The 14,980-nt window shown below is 55.2% G+C and overlaps 1 protein-coding gene across 1 annotated transcript in view; it reads left to right on the top strand.

Moving 5' to 3' along the window:
* MYO16 (myosin XVI) overlaps positions 1–14,980 on the top strand; it is a 250,269-nt gene that overhangs the window by 70,027 nt on the left and 165,262 nt on the right. Inside the window, 2 exon segments of the mRNA XM_037528697.2 lie at positions 5,638–5,746; positions 8,318–8,442. Of these exon segments, the coding sequence (XP_037384594.2) occupies positions 5,638–5,746; positions 8,318–8,442 (234 nt within the window).

Below are 14,980 nucleotides of genomic sequence, written 5' to 3'. Positions count from 1 at the left end.
GTTCTGATTAGGATTTTCAAGCCAGGAGTTGCTCAACACGCTGCATGCCGCACGCCCTCACACTCGGCTGCTCCTGGGGCGGTGCTGGCTCTGCCCTGACCTTGGGGGCCTCCCTGCCCTGGACCCCAGGTTTCTTGGCTTAGCCTTTCCTGGGGACACGCTTCCTCGGTAGGCTGCTGACCACACGGCTTGTGCTGGACACTTGGTCTTTCCTTCCACGCTGGCCCTTGGTTCACTCGCGAGCTTCGAGCTGACCCCTGGGCGGCCGCGAGGGGGTGTCGAGCCCACACTGCTCAGCTGACTTCAGCAGCCCCCAGGCTTGCCGAGGGCCCGAGAGAACGTGTTTCCATCCAGCTCCCTCATTTCGTTCAAAAATGTTTTTCTCAATATATATATATGACAGGTTTATTTTTTTTTAAGATTTATTTATTTTTATCCAAGAGCCGGGGCACAGGCCAGATGTGCGGGAGGGTGAGAGGATCCACCAGAGACAGAGCGGGGAGCAGAACAGGCAGACTGACTGAAATCCACTGCTGAGGGGAGCAGCGGGCGAGACAGGAGAGGTCTGCCTCGCCACGTGGGATTCTCGCCGGCCGGCCAGGCTCGAGCCCGCGCTGCAGAGGCTGCGGACAGCTTCATAGTGCAAGACTTAACCTCTTGCGCCACCAGGGAGGCCCCGACATAAACATAGTTATGACTGTCATTGTTTCACTTCAAGCCCTGCAGAACTCAGCACACTCCCCCCGCAGCCCCTCCCTGTAGATTCTCTCCCCAGATAAACCACTTTCCACTCTGGCAGGTGGTTGCTCGGGCTTTTGTGTCTCTTTGTGCCGAGTAGCTGTGGCCCACCCTGCGCCTCTCGTCCTTACCTTCAGTCCAGAGGGTGGGTCAGCTCCCCAGGGGCACACGCCTCCCCCAGACACGCAGACCCTCTGCCTGAGACACACACGCCCCTCCCCACAGCAGACCTCGTCCTGGTGGACCGCGTGAGCACGCATCTTAGTCACCTGGAATTCTGTGATTACCTTTTCACGCTCACGGCTTTTGTTTTCTGCCCATGGCTTTCTCCTGGCCTGATGGTGCTGGGCGCGGGCATATTTAATGCCCCCAAAGTAATAATTACTGGCCGTGGGCCACTCACGGAGGGAGCTGTAAAAACATGTGCTGATATAATTTCAACGGGTATAAAGTTTTAAATGGTTGTAATACAGGCTTTAAATTTTTTACTACCATAAAAATTTGCAATCATTAAAATCTCCAAGTACACTTTAATCATAATAAGGGCTTAACTCATAGTTCCTTAATGAATAAATGGGTGCCCTGACAGTATTGCCTCCTAAGTTATCTGCCCCAAAGTGTAGAATCCGAGGAAAGTTTTGTGGGCCTAGCTTTCTCTTTCTGCTTAAACCCTGGAAAAGTCTCTGCCTGAGATCAGCGTTGCATGAATTTTCTGCTTCCCTCCCATCTCTCTGATCTTGAAGGTAGAAGCTCAGCAGCCCTCGAGTTGGTCACTCAAGGTAAGAGCCTGTGCTGAGGCCTTAGTTCCTTCCTTCTCAGCCCAGCTCACTGCTGTCGCCAGGGAAACTCAGTCTGTCACAGTTTGCTGCTGGAGCACACCCTACCTGAAGGCGTTATCCCTGACTCATCTCTGCAGGCCTATCCACTGAGTTATCTCAGTCAAGGTTAGGAAAAGAGGTGGCTGTTCAGTCTGGGGCTCGTGAAGTTTAAGCTTCTCTTTACTTTTTGGTGGCAATAATAATTCAGAATTGAATGTCATTCCTGACAGCTGACGATGTCGCCATAACACGTGTCCGGCAGGGCAAGGAGGCACTGCCCAGCCACAAGTGCAGGTGTTGTCCCTGCTGTGTCCACTTGCCCCTCAGGTCAACATCTGCTGCCCTTTTCCCTCGGTAATTTTAGGTTGCATTTTGGGGAGACGCCTGGTTTGCTCGCCTGTTTCATAAAAGAACAGTTTGTTCTCTGGTCTTAGTCGTTTGAAGGCTTAGTGCTTCTTGGGAGATTGTCCTTGAAGACACAGGTCAGAATTGGGAGGAAGTTTTCATCCTGCTATTTAGGCCCTCTGGTGCTTTCTTGAATCCCTGCCTGGAAGACACACTTTCAAAGAACTGACAGTGCATTACCTGAAATAAGTGATTTGGACGCAGTTTTTGGAGCTCCCTGCCAGAGCGACCTGCAAGTTTCCACTTAATCTTTAGAGGTTTGTTTTGTTACGTCTGACTTGTTTACAAGAAGCAGATTTATGGGCCTCCCCGGTAGCCCAGCGGGTTGAGCGCAGCACTCTGAAGCTGTCCGCAGCCTCTGCAGCGTGGGTTAATTCCCGGCCGGCCAGAGAGAGTCCCACATGGCGCAGCAGACCTCTCCTGTCTCCCCTCTGCTCCCCTCAGCAGTGTCTTTGGTCTGTCCACATGTCCTGTTCCCCCTGCGCTCTGGTGAATACTCTCACCCTCCTCTGCCTCTGACCTGTACCCCAGTATAAATAAATAAATCTTTTTTTTAAAAAAGAAGCGGATTTATAAGGGTGTTTCCTGCTCCGTGGAAGTCACGCTGGAGCGCGTCCTGCCTGGGCCTGGGCCTGCAAACACCGCACGACGGGTGTTTGTTGTTGTCGGACCAGCATGTTCTGGGAACGGCGTTAAGATGAGGCTCCTTGTCATTCCCCTAGTTACTCTGCCTCCTGGTGCCTGGTTTTGTCAGATATATTGTGTGAGTGAAGTGAGCAGCAGAGGAGAAGTCATCCACCATTTTGGGGGTTCAAGGAGCCCCGGGGCTGCATCCCTGTCTCTCTCCCCAACTATCCCATCCCGAGCTCACCTGTCTCCTCAGGATTTGAACTCTTAAACTTAGCCAAAATGGAGCTTGCCAGGAAGGATGGGTGGTTGATTGATGATTGATTGATTTCAGCTGCATTATTTTTCGTGTAACATTGGTTTCCAACGCTATGAGTCAGGGGTGCGGGCTCCCACTCCCCAGATGCCTGCTCGCACACCGCCCCACCACCAAAGCGAGCAAGAGTGACCTCAGAGAGGGTGGCTCTTAGTTGCCTTTGCAAATAATGTGGTGGAGAAGATGCTCTTTCTCTTCCAGGTACGTTGATCCGCATGGCTACCGTCAGCCGAGGGGCTGCCCCGGCCAGCCCCGGGTGTTGGGGAGTTTCTGTCGGTTTGTGTGTGTAACGCTGGTTGTGTCCTCCTCCCTGATGGAGCCTGGTCACGGGCTTGATTTTCCCAAAGTCAGCTGCAGGGCCTGCCTCGCGGTCCCTCCTGACCGAGACAGCAGGTTTGGGCTGAGTGTTCTAACTGGTGTGACTCTCTCTTGGCTTGAGAGGCCTGTTCTCGGCGAGACCAAGGATGACATCCAGTGTGAGCAATTTGACTGGGGACTGGGCGCAGGGATGTAAAACCAGGGAGAGATTTCACACACACACTCACACACTCACACACACACAAACACTCACATACACTCACGCACTTAGCACACATACCCCACACGCTCATCCCTCACACTCTCACACACGCACCACCTAGCGCTGAAGGTGTTGGCAGGAGCCAAGCGCAGCACTTCCAGGCGGGAGAAAGCTTGCGTGTCTTCCGTCTCCTCTCAGCCTCAGTAGTGTTTTTGCACACGGTTCCACACCCATGTGTCTTTTAACAACCGCGGCCTGCGGTTACTTCAAAATATTTTTTATGATTTAGAAACTGCGCCGTGATGATTGCAGACCTGCTCGCTCCTGTGCCACAAAACAAGTGCAGGTCCAGAAACCTGTGCTTATGTTTGAAAAATCTAGCCTTGACCCCGCCAGCCCTGCTCCTCACCCCTGAAATTAGACAAGGACTCGCGTGGGCCGCGGGAGGCAAAGGCAGGGCCGGCCGCGGCCTCCGCTGTTCACGCGGGAAGCGTTGAGCCCGCGCCCAAGGAGCAGCGCAGGAAGCGGGCGCCGGCCAGGCGGCTCTCCGGGTTTTACATTCGTAGCTGGAAAGTCACACTGTGGACTTCTACATCAATGAAATAACATCCGAAATAACATCATTAAGGAGAGATCAGCGTTGAAGAACAGCATGTCTCAGAAGAGACGGTTGTATTTTGGAACACGTGTTTTTCAAACTCCTGTGGTACAGCCAGACAACGCCGAGTGCTTTGTTGACCTGAGTTATTTGTGAACCTCCCTTCGCATAGTGAAGAAAATTCAGTGTAGAATCTTGAGTGGTTGGAGTACATTTGAAAGCAAGTCCTGACACACACCTCGCCGTGCCGCTGACCCCGGCCCGCCACGGTCCTCTCTGTGCCGGGTTCAGGCCTGCCCGCACGGGGCTGAGAGTCCGGCACTTTGGGGGACAGTCGGCTCGGCGAGCTGTCAGTCCTCCGTCCAGGGGGACCCATTAACAATAAAATTGCACATGATCTCCTCAGCTGGACTAAGAATAATCATCATCTCTGACGCCCCCGGGGTGCGCACGTGAGCCTCGGAGAACAGGCCGAACAAGACGGCCGCGGTGTGGCCTGGCCTGGGGCCTGAGTAAGAGGGGTGAGCTTCCCAGCGGCTCCTGGGGCTCAGGGGTGTGCCCCTGAGGGCAGAATCACCCAAACATCAGTGCTTGAAGCAGAGAACACCCCAAAACCTACCTCCCTGATGAGAAAGGAAACCAGAGACGGCGGCTTCAGGAGCTGAGACTGAGGACAAGCCAGTTAAATCGGATGGGCTGAAAAGCAGGACGGGCAGAGCCGCGTGCACCTGCCCAGCTCGCGGCAAGTCCCCGCTCGGCCCACGGGGAGTATGGCCGGGCTCCCCGCAGACCCTGGGCTGAGCTGCCTCTGGGCCCCGCCTCTGCGGCTGCTGTCCAGGCGACCGTGTGGCTCAGCTCAAGGGCGAGGCCTCTGCCTTCTCAGGAGGCCCCTGACGGTGGCCGTGGCCATGCAAGGCCTGGGAGTGGGGCCAGCCAGACCACTGGACGTCATGAGCTCACTAAAGAGTGTTGGGCGGCGGTGACAATTCCTGTGACCAATGTTTTAGGAGCCAATGCACGTCTGTCCCTGGACGCGAGCTGGGTGGGCTGTGGGAAAGCAGGCCGCGAGAGGCCAGGACATGTGCGGTGGCCATGGTCAGTGCACTGAGCCCATCACTGTCCACAGATCCTGCTTCTCCATGGAGAGCCATGCCTGAAGCTGGACAAACCAGCCAGCGCCGTCAGCCCAAGCCCCCAAGAGCCTCGTGGCGCGGGAACAGCTCTCAGCTGACTTTGCAGGGAGCGCAAGGAGCACTGACGCTGTACGGGCCGAGTTGGGAACTGCTCCTGCAAAAACTGGCCTCCGGGCTCTCAATGGCATGTGGGGCCCTGTTGTATGAGAACGGGGTGGACGGAGGCAGCCAGGCGAGCTGTGGCAGGACCAGGAGCGGCGGGCAATGCCGCCGGTCAGTGAACACCTGCAGACCATCCGAATTCTCACAAAGCGTCCACGACATTTTTCTTCAAAGCGATTCTGGCTTCCCGCATGACTCTGCAGGGCTGCAGCTCACGCACTCTCCTGCGTCGGTTTCCCGGCCACCATGGAAACAAAACTTTTGATCTGCTTCTGCTTTAACCAGGGGCATCAGGTTCTGTTGCTCTTTTTCGTTTGCAGGCTGGAGCCAATGTCCTTCTCCAGGATGTGAATGGAAACATACCTCTGGATTATGCCGTGGAGGGCACGGAGTCGAGCGCCATCCTGCTGGCCTACCTGGAGGAGAACGGTAGGTGGCCCCGTCCGAGCGCGGCTCCAGTCCGGTCCCGGTCCCCGGGATCCTCACGTGACTCGGGACAGCGGCGTCCCGGGGCTCCTGGCCAGTGAGGTCTTTCTGGCCAGCACTTCATTGTTTTGCGCCGTGCGTCGGGATTAGTCAGCGCTGTTCTGCAAGCCAGCAGAAACCGGTGGCCGCCGTCCGAGGGAGGAACATTTTAACCAGCATCTGAGTCCATAATTAGTGGGGCTGGATTTGTAATTATAATCTGTCCTCCACTGGGGGGTGGGAGAGGAAGCAGCGCAGCTGAGTTTTGGGTGGATGGGAGCAGGGTCACCTGGAGTGCATTCCTGGGGAGCAGGGGTGCTCCTGAGGAGCAGAGCAGCTTGGGGTAAGTCAGACACTTCTGTAGTACCCCAAGTCCTGAGCAACACCCCAAGTCCTAGGTGATCAGAGACACCAGCATTGTCAGCAGAAAGCCCCACACTCAGGCGCTCGCCTGGACAGAGGAGGCTGTGCCCTGCCAGCTCCTCTGACGAGGGCCACGTGACTGCACAGACCCACCCTATGAGTCAGGGCAGCTCTGGCAAAGTGGGGGTGCTGGGGCTCTGGGCCTGTGTGGCGGTTCTTTTCACTAAAGGATGCCCCCCTTTCCTGCTGTTTTGGTATAAATAACCACAAAGTAACCCACCCCCTCGAGTATGATCTTTTGCCAGAAAGTAGAAAAGCTGCAGGAGCCCCGCGGGGCTGGTGACTTGTCCTTCTCCGAGAAAAGCCCGCACAGCTGTCCCGCCTGGCCTCCACACCGGCCCCCACCGCTCTTCTAGGGGCTAATTGGTCGATGCTCAGAATAACCTTAATCGCCACCTGGCAGCCTGGCGTCCTCCGTGGGCACATGACGCTGCACGTAGGTGGGCGCCGCTGGCGCTGGGCCGTGTGGCACATGGTGACCAGCCAGAGGTCACTGTGTCCCCACCGGGCTAAGGTCAGTGTCCCACTGTGGCGCTGCTGCTGGGATCAGGCTCCCTCACGCTCTTGCGCCCTCCAAGGAGTGGCTGCTGGAAGTCGGGGCAGCATCTGGAAAGTGCCTTAGTCCCACCTCTGCCGCTGGACTCATGGGGCCCGCTCATTCCCTGGAGGCGGCCCAGATGCATCGGCCCCAGGGCCCCTGTGTCTGTCTTCCGCTTAACGTTGTCAGGATGAGGGTGGCGCCTGGCCTGGCCTGGCACTCAGCTGTGGCGAGCTGGAGAGGGGCCGGGAGTGCGCCTGCTTCTTTCTCTTGCGGGAACCCACTGTCTTCGTGTGACGGTCTGACTCTTGGCCTCCTGCGGCTCGTGGGTCTCTTGGGAAGCTTGCTATGGAGACGACATTGGGGTGAGCGGCCATTTCAGGAACTTAGAGAAGCCGCGTTAGCCTCATCGGTGCCTCGTGTCAGAGTGTCGTGGTGAAGTTGCCCGCGGGGTGGCCTGGCACGGCGGCCCGGCTCGGGGTGTGGGGAAGGGCCACGCTGATTCGCTGCCTACACATGGCACCCAAGGGAGGCAGGTGTGGGAGGCTAAGACAGAGTTCCGTTTGACTGGGGCTGTTGAAGTTATTTCTGTTTTATACCAATACCAGTTAATACCACAGAAGGCCACCAGGCAATAGGAATAGTGTCTCTTGTAATAACTTGTGAATTTCATGTAAATTACCTTGTTTTTATTTCCTAAATTTACAAAAGGCTACCAAACTCCTGACAAAATAGTAAATCTAAGCAGGACTTACAGGACTTACATGCCGTTTTTTCAGAAAGCAGTGTCAAAAGTAAGCGAAATTTCTTTTTTAAAAGAGCCATTAGCCCATATCCCTGATGAACTAGGTTTATTGTGGATTTTGGCCGTCTTGGCTCGTTTATTCTGGCAATTTAAGAGACTTGTTTGACCGAGAAGAGAGGAAATTTTATCTCTGTTGCATTACCAAAAATAGACTCGTGCTTTTTTTCTGAACATATAACAAAATTCTAAAAATCACGCTTGGTTTGCTCTCACGTGGGATTCCGAATGGCAGCGTCACGGCACCCCATCCGGGCGTGTTCACGACGGTGACAGAAATCACACTGCATCTTCGCAGAGAAGGCTACGCGAGTTACGCCTGATCTCTGTCTCCGTGTCTTTCCTCTTTGAGTCCTGTTCTTTGTTATCATTCCATTTTGATTACACGTTTAAAGCTCTAAAAGATACGCGCCACTTCAGCAAACACTGCAACAATATAAAAGCTAAAAAATGATGTAAACTTGGAGTTGGATTCTCATCCTATTCTGGCCAAGATCGTTGCTCCTCAAAGCACGTTGATGATCTGCAGTAAAGCTGGGCCCCCCGAGAGCCGCCCGGGGAGGGACCCGTCCGATCTTGCTGATGTGGCAAGAGGACAGCCTTCCTCCCTCAAGACGCTGCCCTGCCGGGGTGGCGAGCACGGTGCCCAGCGGGCAGCTGTAGGTGCTGGCGAGCATGCCAGGGGAAGAGAGGTTCAAAGAGGCGCATGCTGGAAGGGGGTGAGATAAAGCTGAGTCTCCACCCGGCGGCTCAGCAGCAGCTCTCTCCCCAGGCGTGGATCCGGGCTCGCTGCGCCAGATGAAGCTCCAGAGACCGATGCGGATGTTGGCAGACGTGACGCACTTCTTGGCGCGCGGAGGGAACGTGAACGCGAAGAACCACGAAGGAGTGACCCTGGTGAGTCCCCGCCCGACCCCGAGCATCCCCGCTGTAGGGAGTTTCATCTGTTTCCCAGGCCTGGAAGTCAGTGTCGCTCACTCTTAGATCATTCCTTTCTCCCGAGCATAAGAGCAAGGCTGTCCCTTGTAGGGGTTTGAGGAGGCGCACACGCGTGTAAGGGAAGGCGGGTCACCACACCCCACGTGGGGGAGGGGGAGCCGGCTTTATAGGTGGTGTATTTTCTTCCTGCTTTTCCTGCAGGCCTACCTGGAGTAATTCTTCTTCATTACTTGGTTAATGTGATTGTTTTAGATCATGGTTCTAGGAAAATGTTTTTATTTTAAGCAAAAGAAACTAATGCCTTACTGTGGGAAGTGAATTTCCAAATTCAAAGAATACCTGTCATTACTTTTTGGTAGCTATCCAGCACAACCGCAGTCATTAAAAGCAGAGCGATGGAGTAAGTCATAATGTTGAATCATCAAAATAAAAACATCTGGCCCCTTCAACCTGTAAAAACTGCCTGGACTCTGTATGCTCAGGTTAAAATTAATTGTGGTGAGAAAAACTGCATGAAGGCTCAGAGGGGAGATGGAAGTCAGCTCGGGTGGTGCAGCGGTGCCTGCAGCCCGGGAGGTGGGGCTCAGAACCAGGGGTTGCAGCTCTGCTGCGGAGAGTCCCGTGTGAGGGTGACCGCGGCCACGTAACTAAATGGATGCATGTCTGGTGAGGCCTGATGCCTCTTTGGCTTATTAAATACAGGTGAAGTAGCTTGAGGCCTCGGAATAGAACGGTTTTCCTAGCAGTGGTTTTGGCCTTTGGACGAAAGCGTCAGGACACCGTCAGACACGCGTCTCTCCAGCGGTACGAAAGGGAAACTGAGACTGTGGCCAGTTGATTGAAAAGTAATTTATTCAAATGACAGAACAGTCCAATTAATTTATGGAGTAAATACTTTTGATCACAATGTGAATAAAATAAGTGGACTCACCGGGGACAGCGCGTCGCGCGCTGGCGCCCCTGCAGTTCTGACCTTCCCGTGTCTTTTTTCACTGAACAGAGCGTCCGAGTGACAAGTCCCTGTCGTGCAGCGGCCCGGTCTCGTGCGCGGCTCTCGAGCCTGTCACAGTAACAGTGGCCGGAGCCTGGGGGGCTCCCCTGGACATCACTGTCCAGTGCGGGGCGGCGAGGCGGCTCGTGTGCCTGACCGGGTGGCCCGTGGCTAGCGCGGCGGCCTCCCGGGCCCGTGTGGCTCCCCGACCCCCGTGGGGTCTTGTCTCCCGTGACGGGTGGAGAGGACGCCCCTGGCCCAGAGCGCCTCCTTCCGCGGGCTGGGGGTCCGCCGTGGCTCGGGCCGAGCGGGAGTCCCCACAGCGTGAAGCCGCCCGCGTGAGGCGCGGCGCCGTGGGGTGAACGCGTCACGGGAAGGCCTTTGTGTCGCCTTGTCTTTTTCAGACTTTGCCACAAATAAATATCACTCTTTTAAGAGGGTCTTTCCGTGGCCTCGGCCGTCTCCTGAGAAGAAAACAGACGGCTGGGGAAAGGCCGCAGCGTGGGGAGAGCCGCGCGCGGGGGGCGAGTCTGCCCGGGGGCCCCTGGGAGCCGCCACCGGAGGGGCCTGCGGGGCGCGGCTGCAGCCCGGCTCCGGCCGGCGGGCCCCTGGCTGGAGCGACGTGCCTGGCCCCGAGCCGACTTGGTTTGTTGGGGGAGCCTCACCCAAGAGACATGGACTCCCGGCGGCTTCACCTCGTCTCCCTTTGCTCCTGCGGGGCCGCCGGCTCGGGCCCCGCTGTGGGGGACGCCGCAGCCGCTGCCGCCAGTGTTCTGGCCACTTCTAGACTCAGCTTAGAGATGGGGCCGCCTGTCCGCCGGCCGGCCGGGCTCGGGGCTGTTTTAGCGCCTCCCCTGTCCCTGCCTGGGCCAGCCCGGGAGGCGCTTGTCAGAATAACAGTGTTAATGGAACAAAAATCGGTGCAGAGGCTCGCAGAGGAAGCAGGCCGGGAGCGCAGCCTGCATGGAAGCCCACATCGGCGGGTCTGCGTGGAACCCCCGGATCAGCTGTCTCCGTGGCTGCAGAGAGCGCCGGCAGGGGTGTTAGCTGCAGGGATTCCCTCGATGGCATCCCCAGGCGCTGTTGGCGCTCATCATGAAGGACGTGCTGTTTCAAGGTCAGGGCTAGAAAAATAAGAACCATTTTCTCAGCCACGTTTGCAGCCCTGCATGTCCACAGGCCCTGTGGGGCGGAGTGACTGCTGTAGAGGACGCTGTCTCGTCGATCCCGAGCTTCTGCAGAGGGCGCTGGGCCTGCTCAGGGCGCCCCAGGAGAGCGGGAGGCTCTGCTGTCTCCCTCCCGTGGCCACCTCTTGGGAGGAAAGGAAGGGGCAACAGGACACAGGAGAAGGCAGGAGCCGAGGGGCTGACCTCACATGAGAGGGGGCCATACCCCAGGGTCAGCTGTGCCCCCCCTCTTGTGAGGATTGGGGCTCCTCAAAGGCTACCCTTCACCCCTCCCTGGCGTCTCCAGCCTGTGCTGGGCCTGGCAGGCCACCTGGTCTCCAGGTGGTTCCCCACACTTGCCACCTGCTCTGGGAACCCGGGGTGCTCCTGCCACTCTCCTGAACCCTGCCTGCTCCTTCAGGAACCCTGAAACAAAGCGAGAATGAGCACAGCCTGTTCCAGGGAGACCGCCACATACATCTACCCTGGAACTCAGACTACAGGTGCACCCCAGCATCCGCAGTGCTGTCTGCCGTCTGTGCCTTGCTTTCCGGGAGGAGTGACAAGCAACCCCTGTGTCTCCCCATGTGCCCCGGCCACCCAACTTCTCCAAGGGTCAACGGAGTCAAGCTCTCTTGGCTTGAAATCTGGGGGAGCTTGGTCTCTGCTGGGGGGTTCCCAGCACACTGGCAGTTCTCTGCAAAAACACTCCAGCTCCAGTCTCACTGTATCCCACCTTCTGCCTGTCACACCGCAGGCAGAGATCAAGTCATGCAGGCACTTCGGGGACGACTCTTTTCAAAGTTATGTCTGTGGCCTCACTTTGGGATTTGATGTGTTATCTTTATGCTGAGCCAACTGAGGCAGAGGACAAGTCTCTGTGAGGGCTGGCCAGGCCCGGGCTGATCTGCAGACGTGTGGGCTGGCGACCCCTGGAGACCGATTTTCACTTACTCTTGACATCAAGTCCATCACAACAGGGAACTAGCCTCAGAGTGGCCGTCTGGCTATAGACTGGCCTGAAGGAAGACCACGCCAAATAAGGATCTATTTCATATTTCAAACACAGATTTTTAAGAAATTTAGATGCACCAATACGAGAGTAAGTGACGACAAGTAACGCCCAATTCCCCAAAGCCCACAGTTAACACAGCAGAGATGACTTAGGCTGGTGGCAAAGGCCTTGCAATCTCCCAACAGGAGGGGACACAGGCACAGACATCCTTGCCTCCGGCAGAAATGGCGACCTCTGTGCATCAAACGGCGATTGAGACGAAGAGCAGATGATGAGACGGGAGTCAGAGGATACATCAAAGTGAACCCTTTAAAATATGCAAAGTTCCTAGAAATTAATAAAGAAGATGACCATCTCGCCACGGAAAACTGAATAGATAATAATGAGAGTCACTTCAGAAAAGAAAAATACTCCTCGTCTACAAATACATGAAAAGAGGCCCATGGTTGATTAGTAAATTCGTGCAAATTATCTGCAGTCACTTTAGAATCAAATGCTGTTGAGGGCCAGAAACCGAGGCATGGCCGAGCCTGGCTGCAGCTCGACGGCACGAGCTGGTGCAGACCCTCTGGACGCAGAGTGGGCACAGCACAGACTTGACAGGCACAAACGTAGAGCCGGGACCCCATCTCTAGGAATGTTTCAGAAGGAAATAATCAGAGAGGTAACAGGACACTGGTCCACAAAGAGACCTTCTGTCCTGGCAAAGAAATGGCCAAGACGTGCACTGGTCAGTTGGTCATGGTGCATCCCTAGGACGTCATGCTGGTTTTCCTGGAAAGGATGGTTTAGAGGAACAACCTCGTGGGAAAGAGGTTGCACAGCCTCGGAGCTCCTCTGGGCTCCATCACCTCCCCTGAGCTCTGTCACTGCTACGGGTTTCTTGCTGATAAACTTGCTGAGTCATGATTCCCTCTATTGAATCGGGGTGATGCTAGCGCCCACCCTGTAGGAACAGCAGGGCCCCCCAGCTTGTGTGTGCCCCCTGAGCCTGTCACCCCGCAGCCGCAGTGGGCTCTAGGAGGCCGCCGGGATGAGCAAATCCGGTCACCAAAGTAGTCAGCGCAGCAGGTGAAAAAGATATTAACTTAGTAAGTACATAAAGGCTCCAATTTCATAAAATGAAAGCATTTATATGCATTGCTGAATAGATGTTAAATAATTAATAGGATAATAGGATGAATTAAGATATCAAAAGTAAATATTGGGTAGCGGCATTTTTTCTTTCATTTTTGTATTGTATACATTTTTTTAACACCCTGCAGTACAAGCACACGCTACTTTCGAGTCAGAAAACAACTCTGACTCCCCGAGTTGCCCCTCCTGGGCGCCTGGCTGTGTCCTGCTGCAGGAGGGGCGGCGTGGGGACCACCGGGGCTGGCTCCACCCTGCCCAGAGCCACGTTAGCATGTGATGATTGAGGCTTCACTTATTTTTTTTTAAGATTTATTTTTATTTATACAAGAACTGGGGTACAGGCCAGAGGTGTGTGGGGTGAGAGGACTCACCAGAGACAGAGTGGGGAACAGAACAGGCAGACGGACCGAAAGCACTGCTGAGAGGAGCAGCAGGGAGACAGGAGAGGTGGGGATCTCCCTGGCCGGCGGGGAATCGAACCTGCACACCAGAGGCTGCGGACAGCACTGCTCTCAACCTGCTGCGCCCCGGGGAGGCCCTAGGCTTCACTTATTTTCTGTCTTTGGGATAATGTGTTCCCATATTGGGGCTGGTGCTCGTTGGGAAATGACGTGACATGACGTTAGGGCCGCAGAGCAGCTGGGCCGCGCCACGGACGCCTGTGAGAGCCCCAACCTGACCGGGAAAATGGGTCCTTCTGTGGGGTCGTGAAGTGGCCCCGGTGCTCTTGGCCTCATGGGCGGGCAGCACCCCATGGGGCAGGGGAGAAGAGCCTCTGGATTTCCGCAGCTGCAGGGAGCCCCACTGTGTTCTGTCTGCGAAACCCCTGGGCCTGGGGCGCCGCCCTCCCAGCTCCCGTGCAGCCCGGAGCGCCGGCGAGCCACCACGTTCCCCTCGGGGCCCCGGCACCTGCGCAGAGTCAGCACAAGGCAGGGAGGAGACGTTGTGTTTGTTAGACTCTCACTCCAACCCTGGAGTTGAGAAGCTGCGCCCGGGTTGGGCCTGGCTCTGGATGCAGAGGTCGGAAGTCCAGATAAAGGGGCCAACTCCTGAGAGTTATCACGGCGGTTTCTAGAAATCCCACTGCCTGTGAGGACCTGGAAGTAGCCAGCTGGGTCTGCTTGGGACTCCAGGTTTCCCAGAATCACGTTTGCCCCCCGTGTCCCCCTTGGGTGCCCCCCAGCTCTTCCAGAAAGTGAGCCAGACTCTTGCCTTCTAGTGTTTTCCTGGCGAGGCGATGGTGGCAGTGGGCTGCCTTCCAAACAGTGGAAACCGAGTTCGCTGCATGACGAGCAACTCTGCTCCCCACAGGGTTGAGCCCGTGAACTTGCCATCATTAGCATGGGCGCGACCAGCTGAGGGCCACTTTTGCTGCAGTTTATAGTGAAAATGACAATCTTCTGAGATCCAGATGTTAATCCAGATCCATCGACCGAGCTGCCAGGCACTGGCTCATTATACAAACAACCTAGAATGAACTTAGAGGGAGACGAGAGGTGGACTCTCCGGGAGAGCGAGAGCCTGCCGCCGTTACTGCTCTAAAATCCTCACAGGCGGATGGTTCCGGGTCCTTTGCCAGCACAGGCATGAGGTAGATGCTGTGTGGGGAGAACGTGAAGCTGAATCTCTTAATGTTTATGCCTTAAATTAGATGGCGGTGTCTGTCGTCGCACTGTGCCGAGAAGCACAGGAGCCGAACACATGAATGCAGGCCTGAGCGCATAACTCAGTCCAAAGGTGGAAAAGCAATTTTTTGTGGAATTTTCTCAAAATTTGTTTAACAAGGCCTTTAAAATTTATTGTGGTTTTATCTTTGTAATATAAACAAGGAGGAGGGCTCCCAAATCCCGTGTTCTGAAACATAGAAGCCATTCTGCTTATTACAGAAAATTATTTTTTCTTCCTTCCTACTTTCCTCTTCTTGGTTATTAATTATGGCTTTTTTGGGGGGGAGATCAATCATGCAGTTACTTAAATGCCTGATTTAAACTGAGTTTGATGCTATTTAACTTACAAATAAAGGCTGTTGCCATAGAAACAGGAATTTCCCCATCGGAAATATCTGGAAAATTCTCCAGCTCCTGATCCCTTCATTGTAGCTCCTAAAGCTTCATTTCTAACCTTCAGGTTGCTTTGACAAACTAACCTGGAGAAAACGTTAAAACTATAGCTAGAGAGTCACTTGCA

The sequence above is a fragment of the Talpa occidentalis genome, unplaced genomic scaffold (assembly GCF_014898055.3).
Source record: "Talpa occidentalis isolate TD23 unplaced genomic scaffold, MPIMG_talOcc4v2.1 talOcc4.5, whole genome shotgun sequence".
NCBI classification, from domain to species: Eukaryota; Metazoa; Chordata; class Mammalia; order Eulipotyphla; family Talpidae; genus Talpa; species Talpa occidentalis.
The sequence above is the reverse complement of the archived record's forward strand: the minus strand, read 5'-3'. Positions and strand labels throughout refer to the sequence as shown.